The sequence below is a fragment of the Panicum hallii genome, chromosome 8 (genome assembly GCF_002211085.1).
Source record: "Panicum hallii strain FIL2 chromosome 8, PHallii_v3.1, whole genome shotgun sequence".
NCBI classification, from domain to species: Eukaryota; Viridiplantae; Streptophyta; class Magnoliopsida; order Poales; family Poaceae; genus Panicum; species Panicum hallii.
The window spans coordinates 38601110-38627179 of NC_038049.1; the positions used below are offsets into that span (position 1 = coordinate 38601110).

At 46.8% G+C, this 26070-nt stretch overlaps 4 protein-coding genes across 4 annotated transcripts; 2 read left to right on the top strand and 2 right to left on the bottom strand.

The window, feature by feature from the left end:
- Positions 1 to 531: 531 nt before the first annotated feature.
- On the top strand, positions 532 to 3251 carry LOC112903511 (uncharacterized protein At3g49140-like). Its single transcript, XM_025972776.1, has 11 exons — positions 532 to 848; positions 934 to 1081; positions 1190 to 1292; positions 1409 to 1476; positions 1582 to 1743; positions 1829 to 1963; positions 2047 to 2164; positions 2265 to 2359; positions 2473 to 2625; positions 2739 to 2834; positions 3050 to 3251. The coding sequence occupies exons 1-11, from the start codon at positions 634 to 636 to the stop codon at positions 3149 to 3151; spliced, it is 1395 nt and encodes a 464-aa protein (XP_025828561.1). The 5' UTR covers positions 532 to 633; the 3' UTR covers positions 3152 to 3251.
- A 193-nt stretch (positions 3252 to 3444) lies between these two features.
- On the bottom strand, positions 3445 to 5606 carry LOC112903512 (protein AUXIN RESPONSE 4). Its single transcript, XM_025972777.1, has 2 exons — positions 4396 to 5606; positions 3445 to 4050 (listed from the first exon to the last, which is right to left on the bottom strand). Exons 1-2 carry the CDS (start codon positions 5515 to 5517, stop codon positions 3967 to 3969), a joined length of 1206 nt encoding a protein of 401 aa, XP_025828562.1. The 5' UTR covers positions 5518 to 5606; the 3' UTR covers positions 3445 to 3966.
- A 1459-nt stretch (positions 5607 to 7065) lies between these two features.
- On the bottom strand, positions 7066 to 10969 carry LOC112902469 (uncharacterized protein At1g10890). The gene is made up of 4 exons (XM_025971565.1): positions 10654 to 10969; positions 9812 to 10027; positions 7658 to 7877; positions 7066 to 7451 (listed from the first exon to the last, which is right to left on the bottom strand). Exons 1-4 carry the CDS (start codon positions 10797 to 10799, stop codon positions 7185 to 7187), a joined length of 849 nt encoding a protein of 282 aa, XP_025827350.1. The 5' UTR covers positions 10800 to 10969; the 3' UTR covers positions 7066 to 7184.
- A 226-nt stretch (positions 10970 to 11195) lies between these two features.
- On the top strand, positions 11196 to 25871 carry LOC112902418 (protein starmaker). The gene is made up of 9 exons (XM_025971488.1): positions 11196 to 11423; positions 13081 to 13186; positions 14021 to 14298; positions 22966 to 23071; positions 23198 to 23542; positions 23631 to 23707; positions 23789 to 23913; positions 24133 to 24378; positions 25484 to 25871. The coding sequence occupies exons 1-9, from the start codon at positions 11320 to 11322 to the stop codon at positions 25504 to 25506; spliced, it is 1410 nt and encodes a 469-aa protein (XP_025827273.1). The 5' UTR covers positions 11196 to 11319; the 3' UTR covers positions 25507 to 25871.
- The last annotated feature ends 199 nt before the right edge of the window (positions 25872 to 26070 follow it).

Below are 26070 nucleotides of genomic sequence, written 5' to 3' on the forward strand. Positions count from 1 at the left end.
AGGCGGGCGGTGATATTGGGCTCGAAGAGGATAAGTTTGGTGAAATCCAAAGAGCATAAGGATGATGGAAAACATGAGAGATAAAAATAGATTGCTCGTGGATCCATCTAAATAGTGAAATGACACTTTATTCTACAAGACGTTTACAAATCTAGTCTCCACATGTTCTGGCTAGAACTTGCCGTAACTAGTTATAGTAACATACAAGCATATGTTTTACATTACTACTTTTAAGTTTTTATTGTTCGGGGTATATGAATACACATGTGTTGGTGGTAGTGGGAGCTTGATGTGCATCAAGTGAAATGTATTGACCTTCAAAGTCAATGCACTCCATACAATCTTTATTTTTTTCCATTTTTGAAAGACAGTAGTATAGTAAAAAAAATGTTCTATACAATCGACTAGGCTGCCACCTGCAAGTCGTAAGTCGTAACCCACACACTATCAGCCCACGCAACCCGCAGCCCATCGAGACCTCACGAAGAAGATGCCCCCCGGCCCGTCGTCATCCTCGAGCATTATTCGCGTCAGCTCCGGTTTTTGGGATAGGGAGCGAGAGGCCGGCGCCCGCGCCACCCAAAACTATCTAAACATACTATCTCCGCCGCGCCTCCCTTTCCATGGTATACCATGCTGCCGGCGGCTGCCACCGCTGCAGCGCCGGACCCCTCGTGCTCCCCCTTCCCCTCCGCCCGCCGCGCTCCTAGCCTCGCCCTCGCGAGGAGGCGAGCCACCGCCAGCCCGGGTCCCTCGCTCCGGTGCCAGAGCCTCCCCTCCCGCTGCCGCTGCCACGCCTGGTGGGGCAATGGGCGCGCGCGCCGGGGCGGCCGCGTCCGCCATTGCCGGTACGTTATGTCCTGATCGCGCGCGGGCAGAGCCTTGGTGGTGGAGCCGCCAGGTGACTGATGGGATGGCTGTTGGCTGGTGCAGGGCCGTCGCGTCGGCGCCGGACCACATGGACGAGCTGCCGGCGAGGGGCCGGTACCACCCGTTCGAGGACATTCCCGAGGCGGCGAAGCTGGACGACGGGGAGCCGGCCCACCTGACCGACGCCGAGTCTGCCCGCACAATCGTCGAGGTCGCCACCTGATGGCAGCACCCAGACCGCTTTCTCTGGCAGTCTGGCTCTGTTTTCACTCAATCGCTGACCAAGAAATGCTAAGGGAATCAGCGCGTGCCCGTGCAGGTGAACAACAAGGCGACGGTGATGATCTCCACGCTCGTCGGCGACGGCGTCCACGAGCGGATCATCCTGCCGGAGTTCCCCTACCTCACCGACGAGAACGGAGGTACGCCATCGCCAACCGAGCTCCACGGCTGACGCAATGCAGCTGGCAGCTCCTGTAACTTGTTGGTTTGGTGCACGCTCTGGTCTTCCCTCTTGAAGCTGCTTGTTGCCTCTCAGATATCTACTTCGAGGTCGACAACGAGGACGCGCTGCTGGAGAGCATCATGGGCGAGGACAAGATCGCGGTGACGGCTCTGTTCATCCAATTTCCTCCATCCCCTGTTCCATCACTTCATGAATTTGTCAGTCTGATGAGCCGACCGGTTCATGTTGTTGGTTCATGGATGCAGCATGTCATCATTGGGTTGGATAACACACAGGTCTTTGCCGACCTGGATCTTGCAGCGGCCTCCGCCACAGATTTTGCGCAAGAAGATGACGATGACGATGAGGATGATGACGGCTCGGAGGACGATGAGGAAAGTGATTTTGACGATGACTTCAACGACGTGGTGAAAATAATTCTCAAGCTGCTGACTTTACCTGTCCGAACTCTAGAGGGGTTGATGATCAACCTACATGTCTGAAAATGTGCAGGAGGGTGTGTTTGCTGTTGATGATGAAGACGATGATGATGGTGAGGACGATGAAGATGACGATCTACCAAGCTGGTCCAACCTCGAGACCGTGAATTCGTGCCATCCATTGTACTTTGCAAGGATGATTGTAGAGGTACATGATTTTGGTTTGGTATATGTAATTTGTATATGTATTACCATGTTCTGTTGCCAACAATTCTCTTAATTCCATTCCAGACTGCAACCAAGTCTAATATAGACTGGCTGGACCGGCCACCTGCAAGCCTTGTTGTTGAGGGTCAGCTGAGGCCTGCCTTTGCTGAAGAGAGCACCATGGTTGCCAAGCATTTATCAAGTAGAGACCGCAATAAACCTGGAATTCAACATTATATTCAGCAGATATCCACATTTTACAAAACTACGGTGATTCTTACAAGTTTCTAAATTTAATGCAGGTGATGAGGCACAGAAAGATAAAAAGGAGAGCGGTGCCACCTTCTTCAAGGTTGAGGTCCTCAGCATTGAGTTGATCACGGCATATGGAACCGAGGCATGTACTTCTAGCACTCCTCCATAATTCTAACTTCACAATATGAGTTGTTACCAAACTTTAGTACTGGTATTATGCATTTGCTGATCATAGTTTAAAGTCTCTACCTGTAGCCAAAGGTAAAGATCGAAGAATACCGCAAAGCTAGGCCAGACATCATTGCGCATTCCGCACCGAACATAATATCGCGCCTGAGAGCTGGTGGAGACAAGATCGCACAGGCTCTGAAATCGCTATGCTGGAGGTGCAAGGCCATTCAAGTAGAGGTAAGGTTTCTTCGGGATGATTGCATCACCCCCTTTCAAGACTGGACATTAGGGAATTGAAGCACATCTCTCTCAACTTAGTACTGAAAACACTGCCTGGTTATACTATGCAGGAAGCAGCGGTGATTGGAGTGGACTGCCTTGGATTTGACTTGAGAGTGTGTTCAGGAACTCAAGTTCAGACATTGAGATTTGCTTTCCCAACAAAGGTCTGTGCTGCTTCTCACATTCTGAATATATGAACCCACTTACATCAGCATCAGTAAATACACATTGACATTTAGCATGTTCTCAAAAAAATATAACACTGAAACTGGATTCTTAAAACAACCACTTGAAAACAAATGTTGACTGAAAAGAAGGTATTTGGCTATTTGCATTGCGTTTTCATGTGGTTCTGATTCCTGAACCTTTTGAACTGCAGGCCACTTCAGAATTCAGCGCAGAGAAACAAATACATGAGCTTCTGTTTCCTAGGAATACACATCAAGAAGGGCAATCGCCACAGGCTCGACATAAATCTTGATGTAATTCCATGTGATAATTCATTTGGTAGGAAATCAATTTAGTGAAATAAATTGTTAGCCGTGTTAATGAAGGTTATGGTATAGCTTTCAAGCTTGGCATTGTGATTTCAAGGGGGAGTGCACACATAAAATGAAAAGCAGAACCAAACCATTTTCAAGGCACCTGGGAATTTAAATCCCAGAATGGGCACAGCTCAAGACCTCAAAATTGTAGCTCAGACCTAGGTCTTGTTGGAGCAAAAGAATATGGCAGGAATTTCATAGGAACAATCATTGCATGAATGAATGCACCTCAGGAAACAATTGCACAAAATATAATGTCTTCAAAGTACTGCTTAAATGAATACATTACTAGAATAGGACATGTTTGATAAAAAAAATTGAACACTAGCATGAGTCTGCACCCCACCCCACACCATTTTACAACTCAACTACTCAAGCAAGACAGCAAGGATCGGTACCAATTTAGCAACAAAGCCGGTATAAGTCAGAAACTCAGTACAGATGCCGCAAGCAGAAACTCTTCTGAAAAAAAGCCTTAATTAATAATACTCATCACTGCATCAACTTCAAAATCAACCCAAGAGCTCTATGGGTGCATCTGTTAAACTATCCTTTAAAGAAGATATAGTACATGAACATGATGTCCGCCCTTAGGTAAGTGTTTCATGCTAGCAGCAGGAGCTACCAAATTGTCTGAGGAAGAGTCATCTTCTTGTTTGAATGGGCCATATGTATGCACACAAGGCATTTTCAAATCCAAGATCTTGATCCTTGACCATGGCTGTGAACTCATAGGATGTCATATAACAGGCTACTCGATTCGACCACCTGATGCTTCTTCAGAAGAGGTCACAAAATCTGCTATCAGCCCTGATATTTCCTCCGAGACATCCTCCTGAGCAAAGGAACGAAAATAACAAAATCATCATCTCACCTTGGCACTTTATGTTATACTGAGATGGCAAACACCAAATTAGCAATGATTGCTTGAGATTCACTACTGACAAGTACCACCTATTCTTAGAATGATTGGCATCTTTCACCGATCATCACATCACAAATGTTACTAAAAGAAATGTCTTAAAGAAATTTCACTGAAAATTCATAACAGGATGGGGAAGATCAGTCTAGGGGCAGATCAGTCAGATGCGGAGTCTGGACTATGAAGTGCCCAATGTTGATCATCTCCTAAATTTTGTTCAATGCTCAATTCAAACTAAGCTTAAATCATCAAACTGACCTGAGGCCATCGGCCACCCGAATGGTAGACAAATTTGGCATCCGGCAATGCAGCAACCACTTTCTTCCCCTCATCAATCCACATATCTGACCAAGAACCTGACCATAGCACCATCATCGGCAGCCGTCTCACCTCGTCTGAAGAACCCCTCCATTCCCCCAGCTGAAAGCTGTGATTCATCGCCTTCCAAGCCTCAATCACCCCTTGTGTCCTCCCCTCCCCCTGCATCGCCGCCCGGTGTGCCTCCGCCTCCTCGGCCCCCAACCCCCGCGCGCAGCACAGCCGCACCAAACCACGGAACAGCGCCGGCACACGCAGCACAAGTCTACCAAGCACGGGCACATCGAACACCGCAGCCGGAAACGCCGGCAGGGCCACGGTGGCGTCGATCAGCGTCATGCTCCGGACGGCTCCCGGATTGGCCGACGCGAACGCGGCCCCGGCCGCGAGCGCGGAGTCGTGGAGCACAAGGTGGACGGGAGCCACGCCGAGAGCCTCCACGGCTCGGGCGACGGCTGCAGCCGCCTCGGCGGGCGCGTGCGGGGACGGCGCCGGCGGGGCAGCCGGTTCCTCTTGGTACGGGACCTCGCCGGTCTGGACGAGGTGCTCGAAGGCGTGGAAGACGCCGCGGTCCATGATCTCCCGGAGAACGCTCGTCCGCGCGGGCGCGGGCGCGGCGGGCGGCGCTGGGGAGAGGCCCTGGCCGGGGAGGTCGAGCGCCGCGGAGAGGACGCCGCGGGAGGAGAGCGAGGAGAGGACGCGGCGGAAGGAGAAGGATCCCGCGGCGAGGCCCGGGAGGATGAGGACGCGGGGCGCGGGGCCGCCGCCGCCGGGGCGGGAGGTCACGGCGAAGAGGCCGGGGGCTGGATCGAGCTTGAGGACGCTGCCGGAGGCGAGGTGCCCGCGGAGGAGGGGTGGGAGAGGCGCGGGAGAGGAGGAGCCAGGGGAGATGCGGGGGAGGAGGAGCGCGACGAGGGAGACGGCGGCGGCGAGGTAGAACCAGAAGGGGAGGGCGGAGGCGAGCGAGAGGGGGCGGGGCGGAGGCCGCGGCGTGGGTGCGCGGGCAGGCGCGCCTTCATCGGACGCCGCGTCCGCGGCGGCGGGGGGATCGGCCGCCGGCATTGCTGGATTGGTTTGCTCGCCGGCGCGGCGTGGCTGGCGTGGGGATGGGAGTGTGGAGTGCGCAGTGCGAAAAGCTGCTCGCTTGCTTGGGAAAGCGAGTGTTTGCGCGTGCTGAGGTTGCGGACCCCACTTCCGTGGCTAACCTCGCCCGAGTTGGCGTGGGACCCATCTGCAGTGAGAGGAATGCACACTGGGCAGTGGAGCCTGGCTGGCTGGCTCTCTTTCTTCCTTTCCTCCTTGGTAGAATTCCAGACTTCATTTACTTGAAATGTTCTGTGCTTATTTTGGATAAGATAGAGGTTTAAACAATTATATTTCAACAGATATACAAACACTACTCATATTTCTCTCAGAGATGAAATTCTGCTCTTCTCCCCTCTTCTGGATAAAAGCTTCTCAGATAAAGTTTTTTTTTGGCATTTGGATTTCATTTGATTAGAGGGAGGTCATAAGGGTAAACTACCTTGATAGTGGTATTTGACTATTTGGTTGATGGGTGTGGCTTGGTGCCAACGATCGGGATGGAGGAGGATGGTCATGGCTAAGGTAAAATTAGACAAATTAGATATAATGGCAAAATTAGATAAATTATTGTGCACCGCTGGTGAATGGTGATGAGAGTTGCAACTCGCAAGAGACTAGAGTTCGTGGACGAGGCAATGTGACCATAGTAGAGAAGTTCATAGCTAAGAGGAGGAAGATTATGATTGGAAGGAAGACAAAAGAGATGCCTATTATAATAATTGAGAGTATTGACTAACAAAAACTTGAGCCCAAAACACTCTCCCTTGTAGACATGTCCAAGATTTTGTTCTCTCGCTATCCGTTGACAGGGTAGAGGCTCTATTATCCAATTATTATCCTAAATAGGATTTTCTTTTTTTAACTAGTCCGCTCTATATTCCATCGTGGAAAAAAATGCCATAGTGGAAAAAACATAAAATTCGTAAAAAAGGAAAAAAAAGTCTAATTAGATCTATCTCGAATTTTTGAGAACCCTTTGAAAACTCTTTGCACCTTGAGAATTAAATTTATTTATGTAAAATAACATTTGATTATATGGCTTACGATATTGTTGATCGGATTTGGTTGTGTTTTTTTAATAGGAATTTTGCCGTGTCAATGTGTCATGCACTTATGAGTCATGCCATAAGAAATCTAGCCAAACTAGTGGATTTTTGTTGTGCTTCTTCCCCAATACCATTTTGAAATCAAATTCTCATTTCATGAATATTTTAACATCATTTAGCAAATCAGTTTTTCTTTGATCGTGTGTAGGGCTTATTTGTGATTCGCTAACGAAACACTGAGAATGCAGGGTTAAAATCCCTGTATATGTGTGGTGAAATGCAAAATTTCTACGAACTTTTTACACATCATACGATCTTCTGTATTTCAAGTACTTAAATGCCGTCAGTCAACTATACAGCTATACCCTTAATACCAAATATGGTAGCGGTTTTGTCCCTACGCAACGTTCAACGAAACAGAAAAGGAGTGGCTGAAGAATATGATGCACCACGACAGTATTGAGACGCACACCTCACGCAGCAGATCAAGAACAATTAACACATTGCAATTGTCTGCGGAACACATGGGCGGTTTCATACACAGATTCACGGTTACAGATAAATTAAAATGCTAGTTTCACTATGGTGAACCAGATGCTACTTCATTCCAAGAGCGAACGACAGCTTTGGCCGCGACTTGTTCTTGCCCAGCAGCTTCATCTGGTTCTGCCTGTGCTGCTCTTCCTCCATCTGTTTCCGCTTCATGGCCTCCTCCCTTTCTTTCTGAAGCCTCTCTAGCTCCTGATACCGCTCTAGCTCTTTCTGCTGCTGTTCCATCGCTTCTTTCATCAATGCCTCTTCGGCTTTCTTTCGTTCTTCTTCAAGCTTCTTCTCTTGCTCCTCCCGCTCCTGTTTTTCTCGTTCCTGCATTCACAAAACCCCAGTGAATAAATGCCCTTAGCTGGGTCTCTGCATCGTGTTGCAACAAGAACATAGCAATCTAGCAGCAGGAACATAACAAGACTATTCGAAGTTCCATGTACCGTTCAAAACAAAATGGCAAAGTAACTCTTATAATTACGTAACATAAAGAAAGGCCGGAGAAAAACATATGGCTAAACTTCGCTTACCGCTTTCTGCCTGGCTTCATTTAAAGCTGCCTCCTTTTCTTTCTCAATCTGGATCGCTACCTCCTCAAATATCCTTTTTCGCCCTTCCTCAATTCGCCGTTGTATTTCATGCTTAATTTCCTCACAATTCAAACTCTCCTCAACTTTTTTCCTAATAGCCTGCTCAACTCTTTTTGCCGTTTCCTCCTCTAATAGTCTCAGTTCAACTTCTTTTTGTCGCCTGCAGGTGATATAGCAAGTTAATGAGATGAACTAGGGAAAGGCATGGCCAATGCCGATTTTATTTAACTCTTAGAGGCCAAAAAAGCAGCCAAACAGAGCACATGATTTAAAATTTTAACACTATCTATGATCTACTATGCCTTTCATCAGCATAGTTTTGACTACAAGCTAATGCATTTTCAGGCATACCTCTAGTACGTTCCAGATCCAAAAACGAATTATCAAAACTGGTCAAGAGTAGATAAAGGATCACCAATTGCATCATCAAATATAACAAGTGGAACTATAGCAGTAGCTTCCTTCGGTAAAGCCTGTAGAGAAGAATGTCAAGTAACTTGTGGCAGTTTTAGAGCTTATCATGAAGCATTTCAATATTCCAGCTAAAGAATATTCTTGCACGCTACATGCCCAATCAAAGTCAATGTTCGAACTTCAAAGCAATTATACAATATATTGCACAATACTACTTAGTAGTGGAACTGCAACAGCAAGAATAATTTTTGGACACTTTGAAACGACAGGTTATCACTATGGCTTAAATTTAACAGAAACAAGCTAAATCTCACTGCATTATAGATTTAGAACACAAGAAAGAAGTGAACTGAGATGACACCACAGTAGATCGTTGTAATGCAGCCTTTTTGGTCTACTTACCTTCTAAAAATATCATTACAATGCAGTGATCAAACCAACTTAGACATTCTCAAACTATTGTACTACGGCCTAGCTAAAATGACATTGTCTTCACAGTGAAGTTTAACACACAGTAAGTGAAGCCAAGAAGAAAGGGCACTAAAGTGTACTAAATACTAATACTAAGTAACTTTTATACCCAAAACACAACGGAACATATATAGCAGCCGCTCCATTGGCATTCAAATAAACATAAACAGACATATGAGATTATTTCCTACAAAAAAATAGTTCAGCTACATGACAAAAGCAAACGTAACTGAATAGCTGCGATCAAAAGATTTCTTTCCAAGCAACATATGATGTAATCCTGGCAACAACTTATCTCTGCTCAAATATATAGTCACTAAAAAAAATTATGCAGTAGTTTTACTGTAGATTTCGGCTTAGACAAAAAACTAATACAAAATTTCCCAGGTCATGAGTAGGATAGCTACTATAACCCGCTACAGATTTTAATCAATGGTACCAGTTAAACTTTGCACATACCCTTCTTTTATTTCTTTCACAAAATTCTATTGAGCACTGTTAAAGAAAATGTTCGAAATCAACTTCCTGGAATAAATAGGAATGTTCTAATTAATTCTTGGAACACAGATACTAATTCAACACAACAAACTCAAATTGAAAACAAACTCCACAAATACCTTTTAACAGCAATCAAAGTAGACAGTAAAAAGGACATGTACATACCACATGGCAAAATACTATCTTACTCAGAAACAGCTTAAATTTGCGGACAGAGTTGCAAACTATTTTGTTACATCCAACACATTATTTTTGAGAACAGACAACTTATTTCCAATGCTCTTTTTTGACAGGAAAGTTACAATTCATTAGGTCCACCACTGATGATTTCTTTGGAGCTAGCTACACTGAAAGCCACAATTTCTAGCAAAGCAGGAACTCCTACAGAATTCAAAATTTGGAATTGCAATTGTTTTATAAAACCAAAGTGACCCACATCCAATATTCATATTCTCATTTTCTCAAGTAGTTTTTTTTCATTATTACTTTGAAAGTGCAATAATAAAACGGCAGCAGATGTACTCTGAAAAATAGATAGGCAGATTGTCAAATAGAGCTGACCTTGAAATATACTCTGGTGCAAACAGCAGCTAATTAGTACAAAATTCATTATCAACATCGCAGAAGAGGTACAGGAAATGGTGTAGCAGTTAATAGTTTGGTCTGTAGAAGGAATAATCTGGACTATGTAGCAAAGCAGATACTTCCCACCTTTTCTTTTCTTCTTCTAGCCTTTGCTTATCAGTAGCATTCTTATTCTCCGCCAACCCAAGGTGGGAACTTTGAGATGCGGTGATTGGAGAGCTAGTGACACTCGGACTTCTCTTTCTTCCGTAACGCTTTTGTGATGGAGACCGACTCTTGCGCCTCCTAGGAGACGGAGAACGGCTCTTGCGCCTTCTTGGGGAATGTGAAGGGCTCCTCCTTCTGCAGTACAAAGATTAGCACTGTGAGGATAAAACTAGGGGCATAACAGCATTAAACAAGGAATTACCGTCAGCTCCTGAAGCCCTAAAATGCGGGCGAAGCAGTTACCTCAGACACTGTTACAATAACCTTTGGGGGTGGAGCATTCCACAGCAATACAGCACAGAGTAAAATCTTTGTGGATTCCATGCTTTTTACGAAAGCAACTCTTGTTAGTCCGTACAGGCAAGTAAAGCAAAACATGGCATAACTACATCTAAGCATCATCTGCTCATTACATGCTGATTTCCACTCTGTGCAGCAAAGGAAACCGGAGTAATTTTTTTCCTTGGAAATCTGTATCGTTCTCAAGCATCATCAACATCGCACATTTTCATAAACATAATTTATTGAAATATGGTATACCACAACATACTACCACACTAGCTAGCTCAAACAACAATTGATAGATCCAATAAGTATAAGCAGAAGCGCACGTCCCATTTCCATCAAATAAACTATACAGTACAAAAATTCCATAAGCGGATTAGCATCGCCTCATGTTTTTTTACAGTACGACCTAAAATAAATAAATAAAAAAGAGTCGCCAGATTTCTGTGGTGGTGCGACAGGGTAGCTGAGGTCACCTATACGCGGGGCGATAGGGGGATCTGCTACGGACGGGGCTCGGGCTTCGGTCCCTGCGCCCCCTCCGGCCGTGGTACCGCGCGGGGGACGGCGACCGCCGGCGCCGGCGCGGCGGCGACCGCGACCGCGACAAGTCGCGCGGCATCCCACGCGACGCAATCTAGGGCCTCTGCGGAGCCCGGTGCCCCCGGATCTGGCCGAGACCCGACGATCAGAGAGGGACAACGGCTATGGCGACGGCGGCTGGATGGCGTGCTGGCTGGGAAAGCGGGCGGCCGCAGGCCAGGTCAGGTAGAGTCGTCGCCGCCGCCGGGGGGGGGGGGTGGTGGCGCAGGATGAGGCGAGGGGGGCTCGTGCCCGCCACAATATATCCAGTGGCAAGCTGGTGTAATTAACCGGCAAGGATAGGCCCAGATACATATACGCCGGGGGATGGAGGGCGCTGGGGCCCGGCCCACCATTCTAACACTCAGCGTCGCGTTGGGTGGGGGCCCGGCCCAGCCCAACGTAACGCTCACGACACCTCAAATCACCCGGCAGCCGTGCTCGGCGTGTTCCATTCCTTCTGCGGCGAGACCGAAAACGGCAGAGCCGACAGCCGAGCACGAGCGACGGGGGCAGAAGCAGCCAGCAGCAGCAAGCGGCGGCCACCCCCGGGGCACCGCATGGGAGACGCCGCCGACGCCACCGCTGGGGCGGCGCGCGAGAGGGAGGCGGAGATCGAGAAGGCCATGCGCGCCCGGGTCCCCGACTTCAAGAAGCAGGCCGAGTGAGCACACCTCCCTCCCCTTACTCCGCCTCCTCGGGCTGGTGCGCCCGTCCTGTCCCCCCCCCTAGGGTTTTGCGCGGCCTAGGGCTCAGGTCCGTGCCGCGGCTGCCGCTGGCGTCTGGAATTGCTGCCCTTCTCGGTTGGTCGGGCGTTGTTTGCATCGGATGTTCGTGCACTGGGGGAGGGTTTTGAGCTTTTGGAGTAGTGGGGCGGGCGGGGTTTCTTATTATGCTGTCGTGGTGGCCGGGTGGGTAGGAGGAGAAGTCGAGCGACAAGAGGTGGTGATGAATCCTGAACCAGGGTCTTCTCAATGGGCGGTGCGGGTCTCAGCAGCAGCCGGCAACTCCTAGACGTCAGAGATTTCTTCGTACTGATTCGTTTATAGGAACCTGATGGCGGCAGTTGGTGGGCCGTTATGCTGTGGCGTGAAGTTGTTTTCCATTTTTATTGTTGTGTCCAGCTCATTCTTTCCTTCAATTTTGTCGTTTCGTCTGTTAAACTTGATTACTGCACTGTCAAGGTGTATTTATATACAATGGCCTGCCTGTTGTAATCCCAGATATGCCGTGATTGAGAAGTTATCCTGTTTTCCAGTAGAACCCAAGTTGGGATTTTTACCCTTTGTCTTCAATTTACGCTGATTGCTTTTGTGTTGTCCTGAATCTGCATTTCAGTTCTTCACAGGGAGGCAATGATTTTAATGTTGAGTGTTGTCAGTGTTTCAAAAAGTGCTAGACTGTCAGGCTCTGCCTAGGTGACGGCATTGCCTAGGCACTTGTAATTTTGCAGATGGCTATAATTATAGTTAAGTAAAGAAAAATTGGAATATTGAAACCAAAAAAATCTGACGTTATCATGCATTCATAACTGTTCCTTGGCCATATTTATCTCCATGTCCAATTAGTCAAACTTCCATACATAGATGAAATCTTAAACCATTCTTGGTGAAAAAACACCTAGGTGCTACGCGACGCAATGCTGCTCCGCCTGGTGCCGAGGTGCTGCCTTTTGAAACAGAGGGCGTTGTTGTTTTGTGTGGGGTGATCAATACTTGGTGTAGTACCTTGTCTTGTGCCTTTCCTTGAGGGCTTGGTGTGATGGCTCCTGCGTGAATCTGAGCAAGAGTAAGAGGAGGAGGATATAATATTTCTTCTTTCATTACTACTAACGCTCAATGATGTTTTTCTGTGGGAGAATTAGTGGAATTTTTCCTACCATCTTTGAACAATTCTTATGTATTTATATAATTTTCTAAGAGTGTCATATATAGAAACATGTTGTCCTTTCACGGTATATTTAGTCTTAAGAAGTTCAATCACTAACTGAAGTAAAATATTAAAGGTGCCATATAAACATGCCTTTTCACAAAAGGCTGAAAGGGTGCTTTTTCATGTTTTCATGACAGGACGCGTGTTTTTAAAAACTTCCACCATTTGGGTGTCTACCTGAAAACCCTGTCAGGCTGTCACATAGATCAAGTCTGATGGTTAATATTTTTTTGAGTATGATCTGCTGGCTATAGCTTTAGAGGTGATATGGCTTAATGTTGATTTTGTACTAAGAGTCAATTTCAGAGTAGAGAGGGATATTGGATTTGAACTTTTTCAGCTTTAACAAAGAGGAGTGTTACACTTACACAAGAGATTTTCTTTTTCAGCTCCTTGACCCTTGAAGGCGTCAGGAGAGCACTGGAGAAGGACCTAGGTTTGGAGACATATTCACTTGATGCACACAAAAAGTTCATAAAGCAATGTGTAGACAAGGTATGTTCAGCGGTTTACAGAGGTATTCCTTTTAAAGTGTTGCGATGGTTTTTCTATACATACAAATTTTCATACTCTTAGATGATCTTTCTTTTTTCTAAAAATGTGGGAAAAACTATAACTGAGCATTGTGCATACTTCTTAATTCTACAGATTTACCAAATGGTTTTTTTAACAAGATGAAAATATTCTGATAAAAAATTGTTGGGGCCTGTACATAAGTATTCAATCTATTCAGTTTTTGAGTCCTCTGATGGAACCAGATGAATTTGGAAGTATATAATATAGTTTACTACCCCCTCTATTAGACTATTTATCCAAACCCACTGTGTTCGTGTTCCAAGTGATTTGTTTATTTATGCCAACTGCTGACAGCAAAATTCTTTAATCCATCCTTTTTCCTTTAAGAAATATGCAGACCATTATCTACTAGCAGGCATAGGATGGTGCTCAGACATATTATGTTCTGCACAGTAAATTCAAAATTAAGGGGAAACTGGTGGGTAGTGGTAGTTTTTAGAACGATGTTACTACACTTATACAGCTAATGTTATGTAATCTTAAATTCCAGGCTCTGATTTTGCATTTAAAGTTAGCACTTACGAGCTTTGAAAATTCATGTCGTCATTTTCTCTAAAAACTGGGACCAAGGTTATCCGGATATATGATATATCTATATTTGATATAGTGGCAGTTCTATTCCCAGATGGAGCCTGTTACCTTTTGTTTTGGAAGATTCCGTCAATCTTTTGTCCTTTTTCTTCTTTTGTTAGTTGCTTTCTGTATCACTCACTTTCTCTTGCCCTTTTTGTTTTTGGCCAAGTATTATAACAGGTTTTTGCTGAATCTGATGATGAAAACACAAATGATAATGCATCAGAGGACGCTGATGCAAAAGATGACAATTTATCCAAAGAAGGGCCAGATGATGCTAAACCAACGCCTGTTTCAAAAAAAACATCCTCCAGTGCTGATGATCAAGTAGTAAGATCCAGTGAGACAGGAAAAGATCCCGAGGGAGAAAAGGATAAAACTTCCAGCAGTGATATTAGTGAAGACATGATAAAAGGAGCCATTGAGAAGAGGGCTTCTTATTTTAGAAAGAATTCTGAGTATGTTTTCTCCACTACTTGTTGCTAATGTATGATTATCATAAGTTGATACATATCTCCATTGTTACCATGTTTTAGTTTATTAAACTTTTCAACTTTGCAAGTTAATGTGTATGAAGCATTGGGACAAGAAGATGATATTAACAGACTAATATATTGCCCGTGCTAACGCTATGGTGATATTTTTCTCTAACTTATTGCATGTGAGTATAATGCATGATTAAATCATTGTCTGAAAATATCATTTATTGAAAGGTACAGACCAAGTACATACCATCGTAAGATACAATTAAGGCCATGTAAGGTTAAATTCCAAATTAACTAACTGCCAAACACAGAAAAATAGTACTACGAGCTTGCATATTTTCAGAAGTAAATTTTCTTACGCGCCAAATTCTGCATTTTGAGAATCAAGATGTCCTCATGTCAAGCTAGGCCCACTCAACTTCGTGATTCATTGTTGTCTCCATGCACCATCATTGTCTCTGTGCTTGCTCGGTGATGAATCTAGTTTCTAGCTTTCTGCACACATGGTTATTTATGTTAAGACATCTGAGCACTAAAGTTAGGGAGTAATTAATGTATCATAGATCTATGTGCATTTGAATTGAACAATCAAGGACCTCATCCTGATTCCCTTACTTGTATCTGAATTAGCAAAAACCATCGCACCCCCTTGCAGCTTGCAAAGAACTACACCCCATACTTAGAAAAAAGTAGAAAACTATAATGAAGTGGCATTACTTATCTGAATTCTCCAATATATTGTGTATTCAGAACGACCTTGGAAATTGATTGATGAAGCAAGTTTCAGCAAATCTCAGAAATATTTCACTTACTGGCTTGCCTGCAATGAGTGAAACACAGTGGGTCAGATAGGTAGCTTAAGCAAAATTCAAGATTGATAAGGTGTTTCTTTCCTGCAATATCAAACAGCATGCTAATTTCATAAAGTAGAGCTGCAAGTGTCTGCAAAGCAGTTAAGTGAAATGGAAATGACTACAATAAACACTTCGCACACAAAAGGGTTGAATAAAACTATGAAGATATTTCATAAATCATATACAATACCAACCATGACCACATTGACAATCTTACTGGCAAGCCAAATGCCCATATTGCTTAAAATTTTCTCTGATGGTGCAAAAACTCTTTGACTGCTAACAATACATCGTCCAGTAGGTTCTACCCAAAAACAAGAAAAGGAACTATTAAACATGGTCCAGTCCTACACTTTGCTAAGATGATACAATTGATAGAATATTGTTTATACAACGGTTAGCTCTAATACAAAATGAGAAAATGCATGTAATGGACAAAAATAATACCTATCACATTTATGGTATAGTTCACTTGCTTTGCCAATGCAAAGTATTGTTTTAGCAACAGTAGATCTGAAGTCCATGTTGTACAGCCATCCTATTGGACAATAATTCATCAGATAATGAGCTATAAGATCAAATTATGCCAATAAATTGTACTATTTTTTAAGACCATGGTTATCTTCAAGTTATTTATGTTGTACACCTAGAAATGTAGGGCTAAAAGATCAAAAGAAAGTTATTGTGCCAAAACATCACAAGAAAAATAATAACTGACCATCGAAAACCAAATTGGAGAAATTTGATTTCTGTAGTATACTGAGGTATTGTGGAAGGAGTTAATTCAACCTTACATGCATACTAATCTGGCTTCTCCAAATTTACACATTGTTTGTTGATTCATTAAAAACACCTGTGTAGCAGCAATGAAATGCATCATATCATTACTAAGCCATATAACGCTAAGAACTTTACTTGAATGAAGGAACTCAGAATGGCGAGAAGCATGTTACCAGCGGCTTAACTATAGTTGTTCTTGAGCTCCAGTAACATCGTGCCTTCAATCTTTGCCTTAATGTTTGAAGTTTACACATAATTTATAGGAGTTAGCTTAATGTACATCCTTCAAATAAATTAAACAGGTTTATCTTACACCCACCTGTAGCTCTTGGATTTTTTTTTTGTCAAATGATGCTCTTCCCACAGCAAGTGCATCAAACTGTATATAAGACCATAGTTATTGCTCAGTGAGAAAAGAACGAAGTTGAAAGCAATCAGTACTCATTATAATTGTAATGAACCTATGCTGTTCGTATAGATGGATGAAAAATAAACATACACACAAAGAAAGGACTGCTCCTTTACTTGGAAACAGGACTACCATGTTGTGCATGATTCTACCACCAATGGAAATTGTAGGAACAACGCTCTTATGCAGTTGATGTTGTCAGCACAATGGAGCAGAGAATCGAGCATTACATATTACAGTCAGTCAGCGCACAGAAGCAAAACGGCAACACAGATTCATTAAACCTAAGGTGCAGGAGACAGTGATGGTGAACCTGCAGGTTTGATGGTCTCGATGGTTGATGGTGACAGGTCGTAGATAGAGGAGCCGATAGATGTTCGTGCCGGTGCTTGTGTGCGCGGATGTATCGAGATGCAGAGATGTCGCTGTACACGAACATCCCCGCCGCGCCACCACTGTTGTTGCCGCCCATGGATCCGAACCAGCCACGTTGTCGCCGCTCTCAAGTGCGGCCCCTGCAGCATCACTGCCATGGGCGCCGCCTCTCCTGCTGCCTATAAATCCCTCACGCGCAGCGGCACCGCCGACAGCTTGCACAGGCGAACTGGAGGTGGAAGTGGGGCGACGCGTCATCCGCCTGGGGATGGGGCCATGTTCGGCGTGTCCTCCTCATCCTTCATGGGCGGCCACTGCTTCTTGGGGCTGCATGCCCCACATCGCTGCTCCGCTTCTCGAGCAGCACAGGCCGCCACCCTGGTTGGATCAGCAGTGGGAGATAGAAGAGAGAGAGACGGGTCCGTGGCAAACCGCATTTGATAAAAAGTTCGGGTCCGTCCGTGGGAGGAGAAGGTGAACGCAGGGTTACGCGGGATGATCCAAATAACATGAACCGTTCGATTTGAGCGAGTAAGGAGAGAGAACATGCGAGAGATCTGGACAGTTAAATCTGAGGGAGTTGAATTTCTGGGTGCACAGTTCGATGTGGATGGAGTAAAGAACATCACCGTGGGGGACATTTGTGTAGAAAACACCGCACACCCTAATCAGGGGGGGTGACCTTCATTATATAGCCTAATAGGCTAGGGTTACAATGTACAAGGCCAATGGGCCGCATGCCCAATATGGGCTGTCACAATTATATTCTAACACCCTCCCTCAGTCTAAGCGGGAGTGTCACGAACACAAAGACTAGACCTAAAGTCAGTGAACAACTGTATAGGTAACCCTTTGGTCATAATGTCCGCGAACTGATGAGACGATGGGACATGAAGCACCCGGACCTGTCCCAAAGCAACCTTCTCACGGACGAAGTGAATATCTATCTCAATGTGCTTCGTGCGACGATGATGAACTGGGTTGGCGGTCATATAGACAGCACTGACGTTGTCGCAGTAGACGATCGTCGCCGAAGAAATGGGTGCATGGAGCTCCTGGAGCAACTGACGAAGCCAACAAGTCTCAGCCACAGCGTGCGCAACAGCACGATACTCGGCCTCCGCACTCGAACGAGAGACCGTAGTCTGTCGTTTGGATGACCAAGAGACTAAGTTGTCGCCGAGGAAGACACAGTACCCTGAAGTAGAGCGCCGAGAGTTTGGACAACCCGCCCAATCGGCATCAGAGTAGGCAGTCAAGCTGGTGATGCTGCCTGTGCCGATGTGAAGTCCGGTGGAGAGAGTGCCCTTGACATACCGCAGGACGCGCTTGAGCATCGCAAGATGAGGCTCTCGCGGGTCATGCATGAAGAGGCACACCTGCTGAACTGCATAGGCGAGGTCCGGACGAGTCAGCGTGAGGTACTGTAGAGCTCCGGCGAGGCTGCGATACTGAGTGGCATCTGCCACCGGGGTGCCGTCCGTAGCTGACAGCTTGGCATGAGTGTCTACAGGGGTCGCCGTAGAGTGACACTCAGCCATGCCGGCGCGCTGGAGCAGATCCGCAGCATACTGATGCTGGGAGAGGAAGAGGCCGTCAGAGGAACGCGTGACAAGAGATCCCGAGGAAGTGGTGAAGATCCCCGAGATCTGTCATGGCGAACTCGGAATGAAGGAGCTCGATGATGTGACTAAGGAGCTTGGTCGACGAGGCTGTCAGAATGATGTCGTCGACGTAGAGCAGCAAGTAGGCGACGTCGGCGCCAGGGACGTGTCGGAGGTCGACGCAGTGAAGCCAGACCGCTGGACGAAGCCGGAGAAGCGCTTGTGCCATGCCCGGGGCGCCTGCTTGAGCCCATACAAGGACTTTTGCAGGAGACAGACGTGGTCAGGAGCGGCTGGGTCGACGAAGCCGGGCGGCTGCTGACAATAGACCGTCTCGTTCAGATGGCCGTGAAGAAAGGCGTTCTTCACGTCCAGCTGATGGATCGGCCAGGAGCGAGAAGCGGCGATGCTGAGGATGACCCGGATGGTGGCCGGTTTGACAACCGGGCTGAACGTCTCGTCGTAGTCGATGCCGTACCGCTGCGAAAAACCACGAACGACCCACCTGGCCTTATGGCGAGCCAGGGAGCCGTCAGCACGATACTTGTGCTTGAAGACCCACTTGCCGGTGATGACGTTGGCACGAGGCGGGCGAGGAACGAGACGCCAGGTGCCATTATCAACGAGCGCCTTGTATTCTTCAGTCATCGCCGCGCGCCAATTCGCATCGGCGAGCGCGGCGCGGGTGTTGCCTGGCAATGGCGACGCCAGGCTGGAGGCTGCTGCAGTGAAGCCGTACCGCTGCATGGGCGGCGGCAAGGAGCCCGTCCGGGAACGAGTCTCCCGCACAGGAGGCTCTGGAGACCGGGGCGCTGTCGCCTGCGGTGCTGGAGCCGAGAGCACCACTGCCGGCGGCTCCAGGGCCTGTGGAACCTCCGGCTGCGGTTGTGGAGCTGGGGCTGGACGCGGACGACGGCTGTAGTGAAGACCGAACCGCTGTCGGGGCCCGGCGTCAGGAGCCGGGGCGCCGGTGCCGGCACTAGGTGGTGCAGGAGCCGGCAGCACAGGCGCAGCCTCCCGGGGCAGCTGGTAGGCAGCACCATGCCACAGGATGGCCGGATCCAGCCCGACAGGGTCGCCGGCATCGTCCGAGGTAGATGAAGCCGGCACGACCGAGGCCCGCGTGTGCCGAGCGTCTGAGGTAGACGGGGCAGGCACGGGAAGTATGTCCTGTAACAAAAAATCAAACGAATCCGGTCGGGGCTTGGAAGCCGCAAACGGAAAGTGAGTCTCATCAAAAACAACGTGGCGAGAGATGATGATCTTGCGAGTGGAAAGATCAAGACACCGGTAGCCCTTCTGGGAAGGAGGGTAACCGAGGAAGACACACGCTGCTGAGCGAGGAGACAGTTTGTGGGGAGTCGTGGCACTGATGTTCGGATAGCACAGACAACCAAAAACTCGAAGGAGTGAGTAATCTGGCATCTTGCGATAAAGAAGATGATAAGGAATACCGTTATGTATGGACGATGAAGGCCGCCGGTTGATAAGAAACACAGCGGTGGAAAGCGCTTCGACCCAGTAAGAGGGAGGCATGGCGGCATGAATCAGAAGCGTCCGAACAGCATTGTTCAGTGTGCGAAGCATCCGCTCAGCTTTGCCATTCTGGGCGGATGTGTAGGGGCACGAGGTGCGAAGAAGGATGCCGCGGCCAGCCAGGAAGGTAGCAGTGGCATTGTTAAGGAACTCCGTGCCATTATCTGCCTGAAAACAGCGCACAATATAGCTGAATTGTGTGTGAGCGTAAGCAATAAACTGAACAATATGCTCATGAACTTCAGATTTTTGGCGCAGGGGAAACGTCCAACAATAATGTGTAAAATCATCAACTAACACAAGATAATATTTATAGCCAGAAATACTCAAAACTGGAGAGGTCCAGACATCACAATGGACGAGTTCAAATGGTGCTGAGGTACTAGATGCTGAACTAGCAAAAGGCAGCTTAGCATGTTTGCCTAGCTGGCAGGCATGACAAATGTGGCGAGCTGCTTTATTACACCGAATAGCTGAAAGTTTATTTAGAGTCTGGATGACGACTGGTGCTGGATGACCAAGGTGGGAATGCCACAGCTCCGAGGAGACAACAGCGACATGGCGGCGAGGAGGCATGCGATGTGGAATGGTGTAGAGATCCCCATTGCTATTGCACCGAAGGAGGACCGTCTTGGTCTGGAGATCCTTAACAGAAAAACCAGAGGCGTCAAACTCAATGGAACAGTTATTGTCGCGAGTAAGCTGTCGAACAGATAACAGGTTACGAGTAAGCTGAGGAGCGACAAGTACATTATCAAGATGAAAGGGACGATCAGCTATTTGTAAAAGAGATGTGCCACGACGGAAAATAGGAATGGATTGCCCATTACCGACCGTAATGGAGGACGGTGGTGACGGGAGATGGGAAAGAAGTATACCGTCGTTGGAGGACATGTGGGATGTCGCTCCGCTGTCCATTACCCAGGGAGAAGACTCCTGAACCGCCAGCTGGTTGAGGGCAGCGATCAGGCCGGCCGAGTTCCAGCCTGGAGAACCACCCGTGGCGGAGAACTGCGTTGGCGCAAAGGCAGTGTGTGCCTGCTGTGGAGGCGGTGCGGGTGGCGTCCACTGCTGCTGCCGAGGAGGCCACTGGCCGCCCGGGGGAGCCCACTGACCAGTCCAAGGATTGTAACAGACCCAAGGACCAGCCGGCGGGGGAGCCTGTCGTCCGCCGCCTTGCTGCTGGTTGCGCCGACCGCCGCCATTGCCACTGCTGCTGCCACCATTGCCACCGCGACCGCCCTTGCCCTTGCCCCCCTTGCCCTTGCCACCGTGCCCACTGTTGGAGGTGGACCGGCAGGACGGCGACGTGCAGGAGGAGGCGGTGGAGGCGACGAGGGCTGAGGCCGAAGCCTCCTTGTGCTCGGTGCCGAGGCGGAGTTCCTTGACACGGAGCATGTTGGTGGCAGACTTGAAGTCGGGGAGCGGCGAGGTGTTCGCGATGATGTCGGCAGTGGTGACGAAACGGGAGTTGAGGCCGCGCAGAAGGTTGAGCACGAGCTGCGCGGGGGAGATGTTGTGGCCGACCTCCCGGAGCGCATCAGCGGTGCGCTTCATCTGCTGGGCGTAGGCGTCGACGGAGAGGTCGCCTTGGGATAGGTTGTGGAACTCCTGCTCGAGGACGACGGCGCGGGACTCCTGGTTTGCCTGGAACAGCGCCTCGATGGAGACGTACAGCGCGCGGGCATCCTGATCGGGCTCCATGGCGAGGTCGAGGACAGGGTCTTCAATGGAGTCGTACATCCAACCGCGAACGCAGGCGTCGGGCTGAGACCACGAGGGGTCAGCCGGGCGCACGGCCGCCGTGCCGTCGATGTGGCCGAGCAGTCCGTACTTGCCGCAGAGGGCGGTGAAGAAGGCCTTCCACTTGGAGTAGTTGGGACGCTCAAGGCTGAGGTTGATCGGGACATGCTGCTTCACATTAACGGAGGCGTAGGCGGCGAAGAAGGGTGGAGCAACGCCGTCCCCAAAAGCGCCGGCGGTTCCGGAGCCCAGGACGCCGGACGTGGCCGAGGAAGTCGTGGAGGACGTCATGGCGCAGTCAATCGGACGGGGGGAGGCGGCTTCCTGGCGGGGGCGGCGTGGCTCCCCGGCAGCGGCGGCGCGCGACCGAGATGGCGGCGCGCGACCTGAAGCGGCGCGGCCGGGCGGCGACCTGAAGCGGCGCGGCCGGGCGGCGACTTGAAGCGGCGGGGAGCAAGACGCGCGGCAGTAGGGCACGGTGCGGAGGCGGCGACCTGAAGCGGCGCGGCCGGGCGGCGACCTGAAGCGGCACGGAGCAAGACGCGCGGCAGTAGGGCGCGGCGCGGACGTAGCAGGCGGACGGGAAGGGCGACGCTGCTACCGGACGGCGGCCAGGCGGTGCGGTGGCGTGCGACGAGGAGGAGGGCGCACGGGCAGAGGAGAAGCGAGCGGAAGGAAGGGATCGGTAATTAGGGATGATACCATGTAGAAAACACCGCACACCCTAATCAGGGGGGGTGACCTTCATTATATAGCCTAATAGGCTAGGGTTACAATGTACAAGGCCAATAGACCGCATGCCCAATATGGGCTGTCACAATTATATTCTAACAATTTGGTCAGGTGGACGTAGCAAAGATTTAACTGGTGGATTTATAGGGGTAGAGATACACCATCAACTGTACTTTCATCATCCTATATTTTTCTAATACTATTGGAAAATAATTGATCAATGTTGCACCCTCGAGTGCATGATAAGTAGAGAACTGTTAATGCTTAGTGGTCAGAGTAAGTATTTTGGTTGGAATGGTTGCTGCGTATCCTGCTCAATATTTGGAGAAGTAGCAAGGAGTATTGTTAGTATATACTTTGGGTATTCTGTTCTAAGAAATTTTCCTAGACCGCGCTTTCTTATTTAGTGTTGTATTTTACTCGTTGTGGTTTGAAGTTTGGACACTAGATTTTGGATCATAAAAATACGGCTGCTGAAACAGAAAAGAGAATTTAATGATGTTTTTGGGTATACCCAATGCCCCTTTTTTTTCTACTCAATGTCCATTTACCTGTCTTTTGTGCATTTCGCTTTTCAGTATGTATTCACAAAATGAAATAAATGCAGAACTCTTACTCTGCAAGGAGTTCGCCGTACTTTGGAAGAAGATCTCAAGCTTCAGAAGAAAGCTTTAGATGCCTACAAGAACTTCATTACTACAGAATTAGACAAGGTCAGTTTAAAATATGCATGAGTAACATCTATTTTCTTTAATTGAATGTGCTTTGAACCTTTTTTATATTTATTAATTCGAGGATATGAAATTTGGTTCTGTTTCTTTTCTTTTTCTGTGTGGCAGGTTTTGCAAGAACCTGCAAATGGGACAAAGAAAAAAAGTAAAAAGGGACCTCCCATGGATACTGACCAAAAAACAAGTAAAGGTTCAAAAAGAACCCGTGAAGACTCAGATAGCTCTGAATTAAATAATAGCCAGAGTGAGATGGAAGACAGTGATGAGGATACAAGACCAAGAAAGAAAAGGGCGGAAAAGGGTAAAATCGTCAAAAAGCAGAAAAAAGTTGCAGATGAGAAGAAACTGTCTAAAAAGGTTGCAAAACGAGATTCAGATAGAAATGCTGATGAACAGGGTGGCAACTCAGCAGAAGAGGATAATTCTCATTCATCTGCTGAGGAAGATAACAAGGTTTTCAGCTTGAACTTTTGTCACACTTAATTTCTTGTCATGTGAACAGGTGTGTCTTACTCATATATCTTCATGTTTCGGTGTGCAGAGAAAACGACAACAGGCTCCAGCTTACGGGAAACATGTAGAGCATCTGAAGTCGATAATCAAGTCTTGTGGAATGACGTACTACCTTATACTTGATTTACCATATCGAATTATGGATTTTAGAATGATAAATTTACTAATATGTTTCCTTTAATTTAGTATTCCACCTACTGTGTATCGGAAAGCCAAACAAGCTCCTGAGCACAAACGTGAGGCCTGTTTGATAAAGGAGTTAGAGGATATGCTTAAAAAGGAAGGATTGTCAAAAAATCCTTCTGAAAAAGGTGTGTTTTCTTGCTAAATAATAGATTATTTAGGGAAATTTCTGTTTTATGTTTCCTTTTGTTTTTTACTTAATTGAGTGATGTATCGGTACCAGTAACCTTTACCTTGCTCTCAAACTTCGAATATAACAGAAGTTGTTGGTTCTGTAAGGTATTAAAATGAACCATGTTGGGCTCATCCCTCTTTTTCTAACATGCTTTTTAATGTTAAATGGGCAGAAATCAAAGCAGTGAAGAAAAGAAAAGAAAGAGCAAAGGAACTTGAGGGCATAGACATGAGTAATATTATCACTAGTTCTCGTCGGAGAAGTACATCAAATTTCATACCCCTGCCACCACCACCTAAAATTGAAGCTGATAGTGATGATGATGAAGATGATGATGCGCAAGACAATGATGAATATGATCAGGAGAATGTAGAGGGTGGAGACAAAGGTGATAATGATGATGCAGAAGCTGGCGATGGTATGATTCAATCATTTTTTACATGATTTGCTTTCAGCACCTTACAAGTTATTTAATGTTGAGATAAGTGCACTTTTAAGTATATGCTGTAGTTTTCTTTAAATTACTATAGTCCAGTTCAGCCCCAGCTACAATTAGGAAGGAGTTTCCCTTAGACTCGCCCTGTTGAACGCACCGAACTTGCCCAAAAAGGAGTTCAACATTTTTGCTATCTTGGAGATGATCTTACTACTGCAATGATATTTTTTTGTGAAAGCGCATCATATCTCTGTACAAGTTTGGATCCTGAAAATGGATCGAAGAAGTAACAAACATGAAGGGCCTTCATTACCAGCTGGGGCATTTCTTTATTCTTGCCGCCAGACAGATTTTTCTATGCTCCACACTAGCAGCTGGCCTGGTTTTAGATGTAATCTTGTCGTCTTAATCTCCCAAAAGAAAAAACCTTGATGGCTGATGCTATATGCACTGCAGCACACCTATGTTGCCTTGCTTCATTTGGAAGATATTCTTGAACCTGACCTTTGTAGTATCTGCATACATGGTGAATGTGTGCTCCCGAAATAAGAAAAACTTCATCCCATCGGTGGACGGTATCGTGAAAAATCCTGAAAGGCTGTTTCCATGAGGCATTTTGCAGAAACATCTAGTAGCTATTAAATCATCCTCAATTTTGGAATGGTGGAAACTGAAAGAACTACACACTATCTTTTAGTTACTCATAAATTTAGAATGCAACAGGTTATTTGCGAGCTCGCTGTGCATAGTTCCATTACACTCACATCTGTATGTTCTAACAGTGGCCAGCAGGTTGAGAATTTCTATATGATTGTATATGATTATCATAGATTCATAATACATTTGATTCAGCACACACTTTTGTAGCTCATGTGCTGCTGACCTTGCTTTTTGAATCTGTTTATTGCATTTTTACATGAAAAGTTTACTATACACTACCGCAGCAGTTAGCAGTCTTGAGTTGGATGCTTGTTACTGCCTCTGGGCATTCAATTGTTTTTATGCCCTTGGTGTGCCAGCCATCTGAACACCAAGGAAAATAATTTTTGTATGCCTTCTTCTGAATAACACTCCTGTACACTTGCAGATGCTGCAAAGGACAGCAATTGATTCCTGCGCTAGATAAGGTGGAATCAGTTCTGACCATAGGTTCAGCTTCATGTTGACTTCGGCGAGTCTGGGTTCCTTGGATGCCTGGATTTAGTCAGTTCAGGAGCTCTGTCTTCTCATGTTTATTCATGTGTGTGTGATTGGAACGTTTGCTAGCTTCAGCTTCAGTTAAAGATCAGGGAACAGATTGTTCTTGTAGTTATGTACAATGTCAGATTTGCTCTCATAGCATCTTGTTCGCGATCGTCTAGACAAGCGTCGCAGAACATTTTAAGTTAGTGGTAATTAAGTACTGTATTGATTTGTTAGTTCTGATATATAAATAAACTTTTGTAGATGAGGGATTGAAATCCCTTTGCGCTTCATGCTATTGCTTGTTTTGAAGTTCTGATTGGCATCGCGGTGCTTCTTCAAAACCTCTCTAAAACTGGGATGAGTCGGTGAATCCTATCGGAAATTTTGGATGGAATCTTTTTTTTTACGAGTAATTTTGGATGGAATCTTGCTGACCTGCTGTTGGCTAGTAATCTTTTCATTGGAGCTTAAGTTTTAATTTGTGTTATT

Coding starts and splice junctions, on each gene's coding strand:
- LOC112903512 (XM_025972777.1), bottom strand. CDS start 5,517: ATGCCGGCGGCCGATCCCCCCGCCGCCGCGGACGCGGCGTCCGATGAA. Junction 4,051..4,395: donor CGGGTGGCCGATGGCCTCAG/GTCAGTTTGATG, acceptor TCCTTTGCTCAG/GAGGATGTCTCGGAGGAAAT.
- LOC112902469 (XM_025971565.1), bottom strand. CDS start 10,799: ATGCCGCGCGACTTGTCGCGGTCGCGGTCGCCGCCGCGCCGGCGCCGG. Junction 7,878..9,811: donor CTAGAAGAAGAAAAGAAAAG/GTGGGAAGTATC, acceptor TATCACCTGCAG/GCGACAAAAAGAAGTTGAAC. Junction 7,452..7,657: donor ATGAAGCCAGGCAGAAAGCG/GTAAGCGAAGTT, acceptor TTGTGAATGCAG/GAACGAGAAAAACAGGAGCG.
- LOC112903511 (XM_025972776.1), top strand. CDS start 634: ATGCTGCCGGCGGCTGCCACCGCTGCAGCGCCGGACCCCTCGTGCTCC. Junction 2,360..2,472: donor TCACGGCATATGGAACCGAG/GCATGTACTTCT, acceptor CTCTACCTGTAG/CCAAAGGTAAAGATCGAAGA. Junction 2,835..3,049: donor GATTTGCTTTCCCAACAAAG/GTCTGTGCTGCT, acceptor TTTGAACTGCAG/GCCACTTCAGAATTCAGCGC.
- LOC112902418 (XM_025971488.1), top strand. CDS start 11,320: ATGGGAGACGCCGCCGACGCCACCGCTGGGGCGGCGCGCGAGAGGGAG. Junction 14,299..22,965: donor TATTTTAGAAAGAATTCTGA/GTATGTTTTCTC, acceptor AAATAAATGCAG/AACTCTTACTCTGCAAGGAG. Junction 23,708..23,788: donor ATCAAGTCTTGTGGAATGAC/GTACTACCTTAT, acceptor CCTTTAATTTAG/TATTCCACCTACTGTGTATC.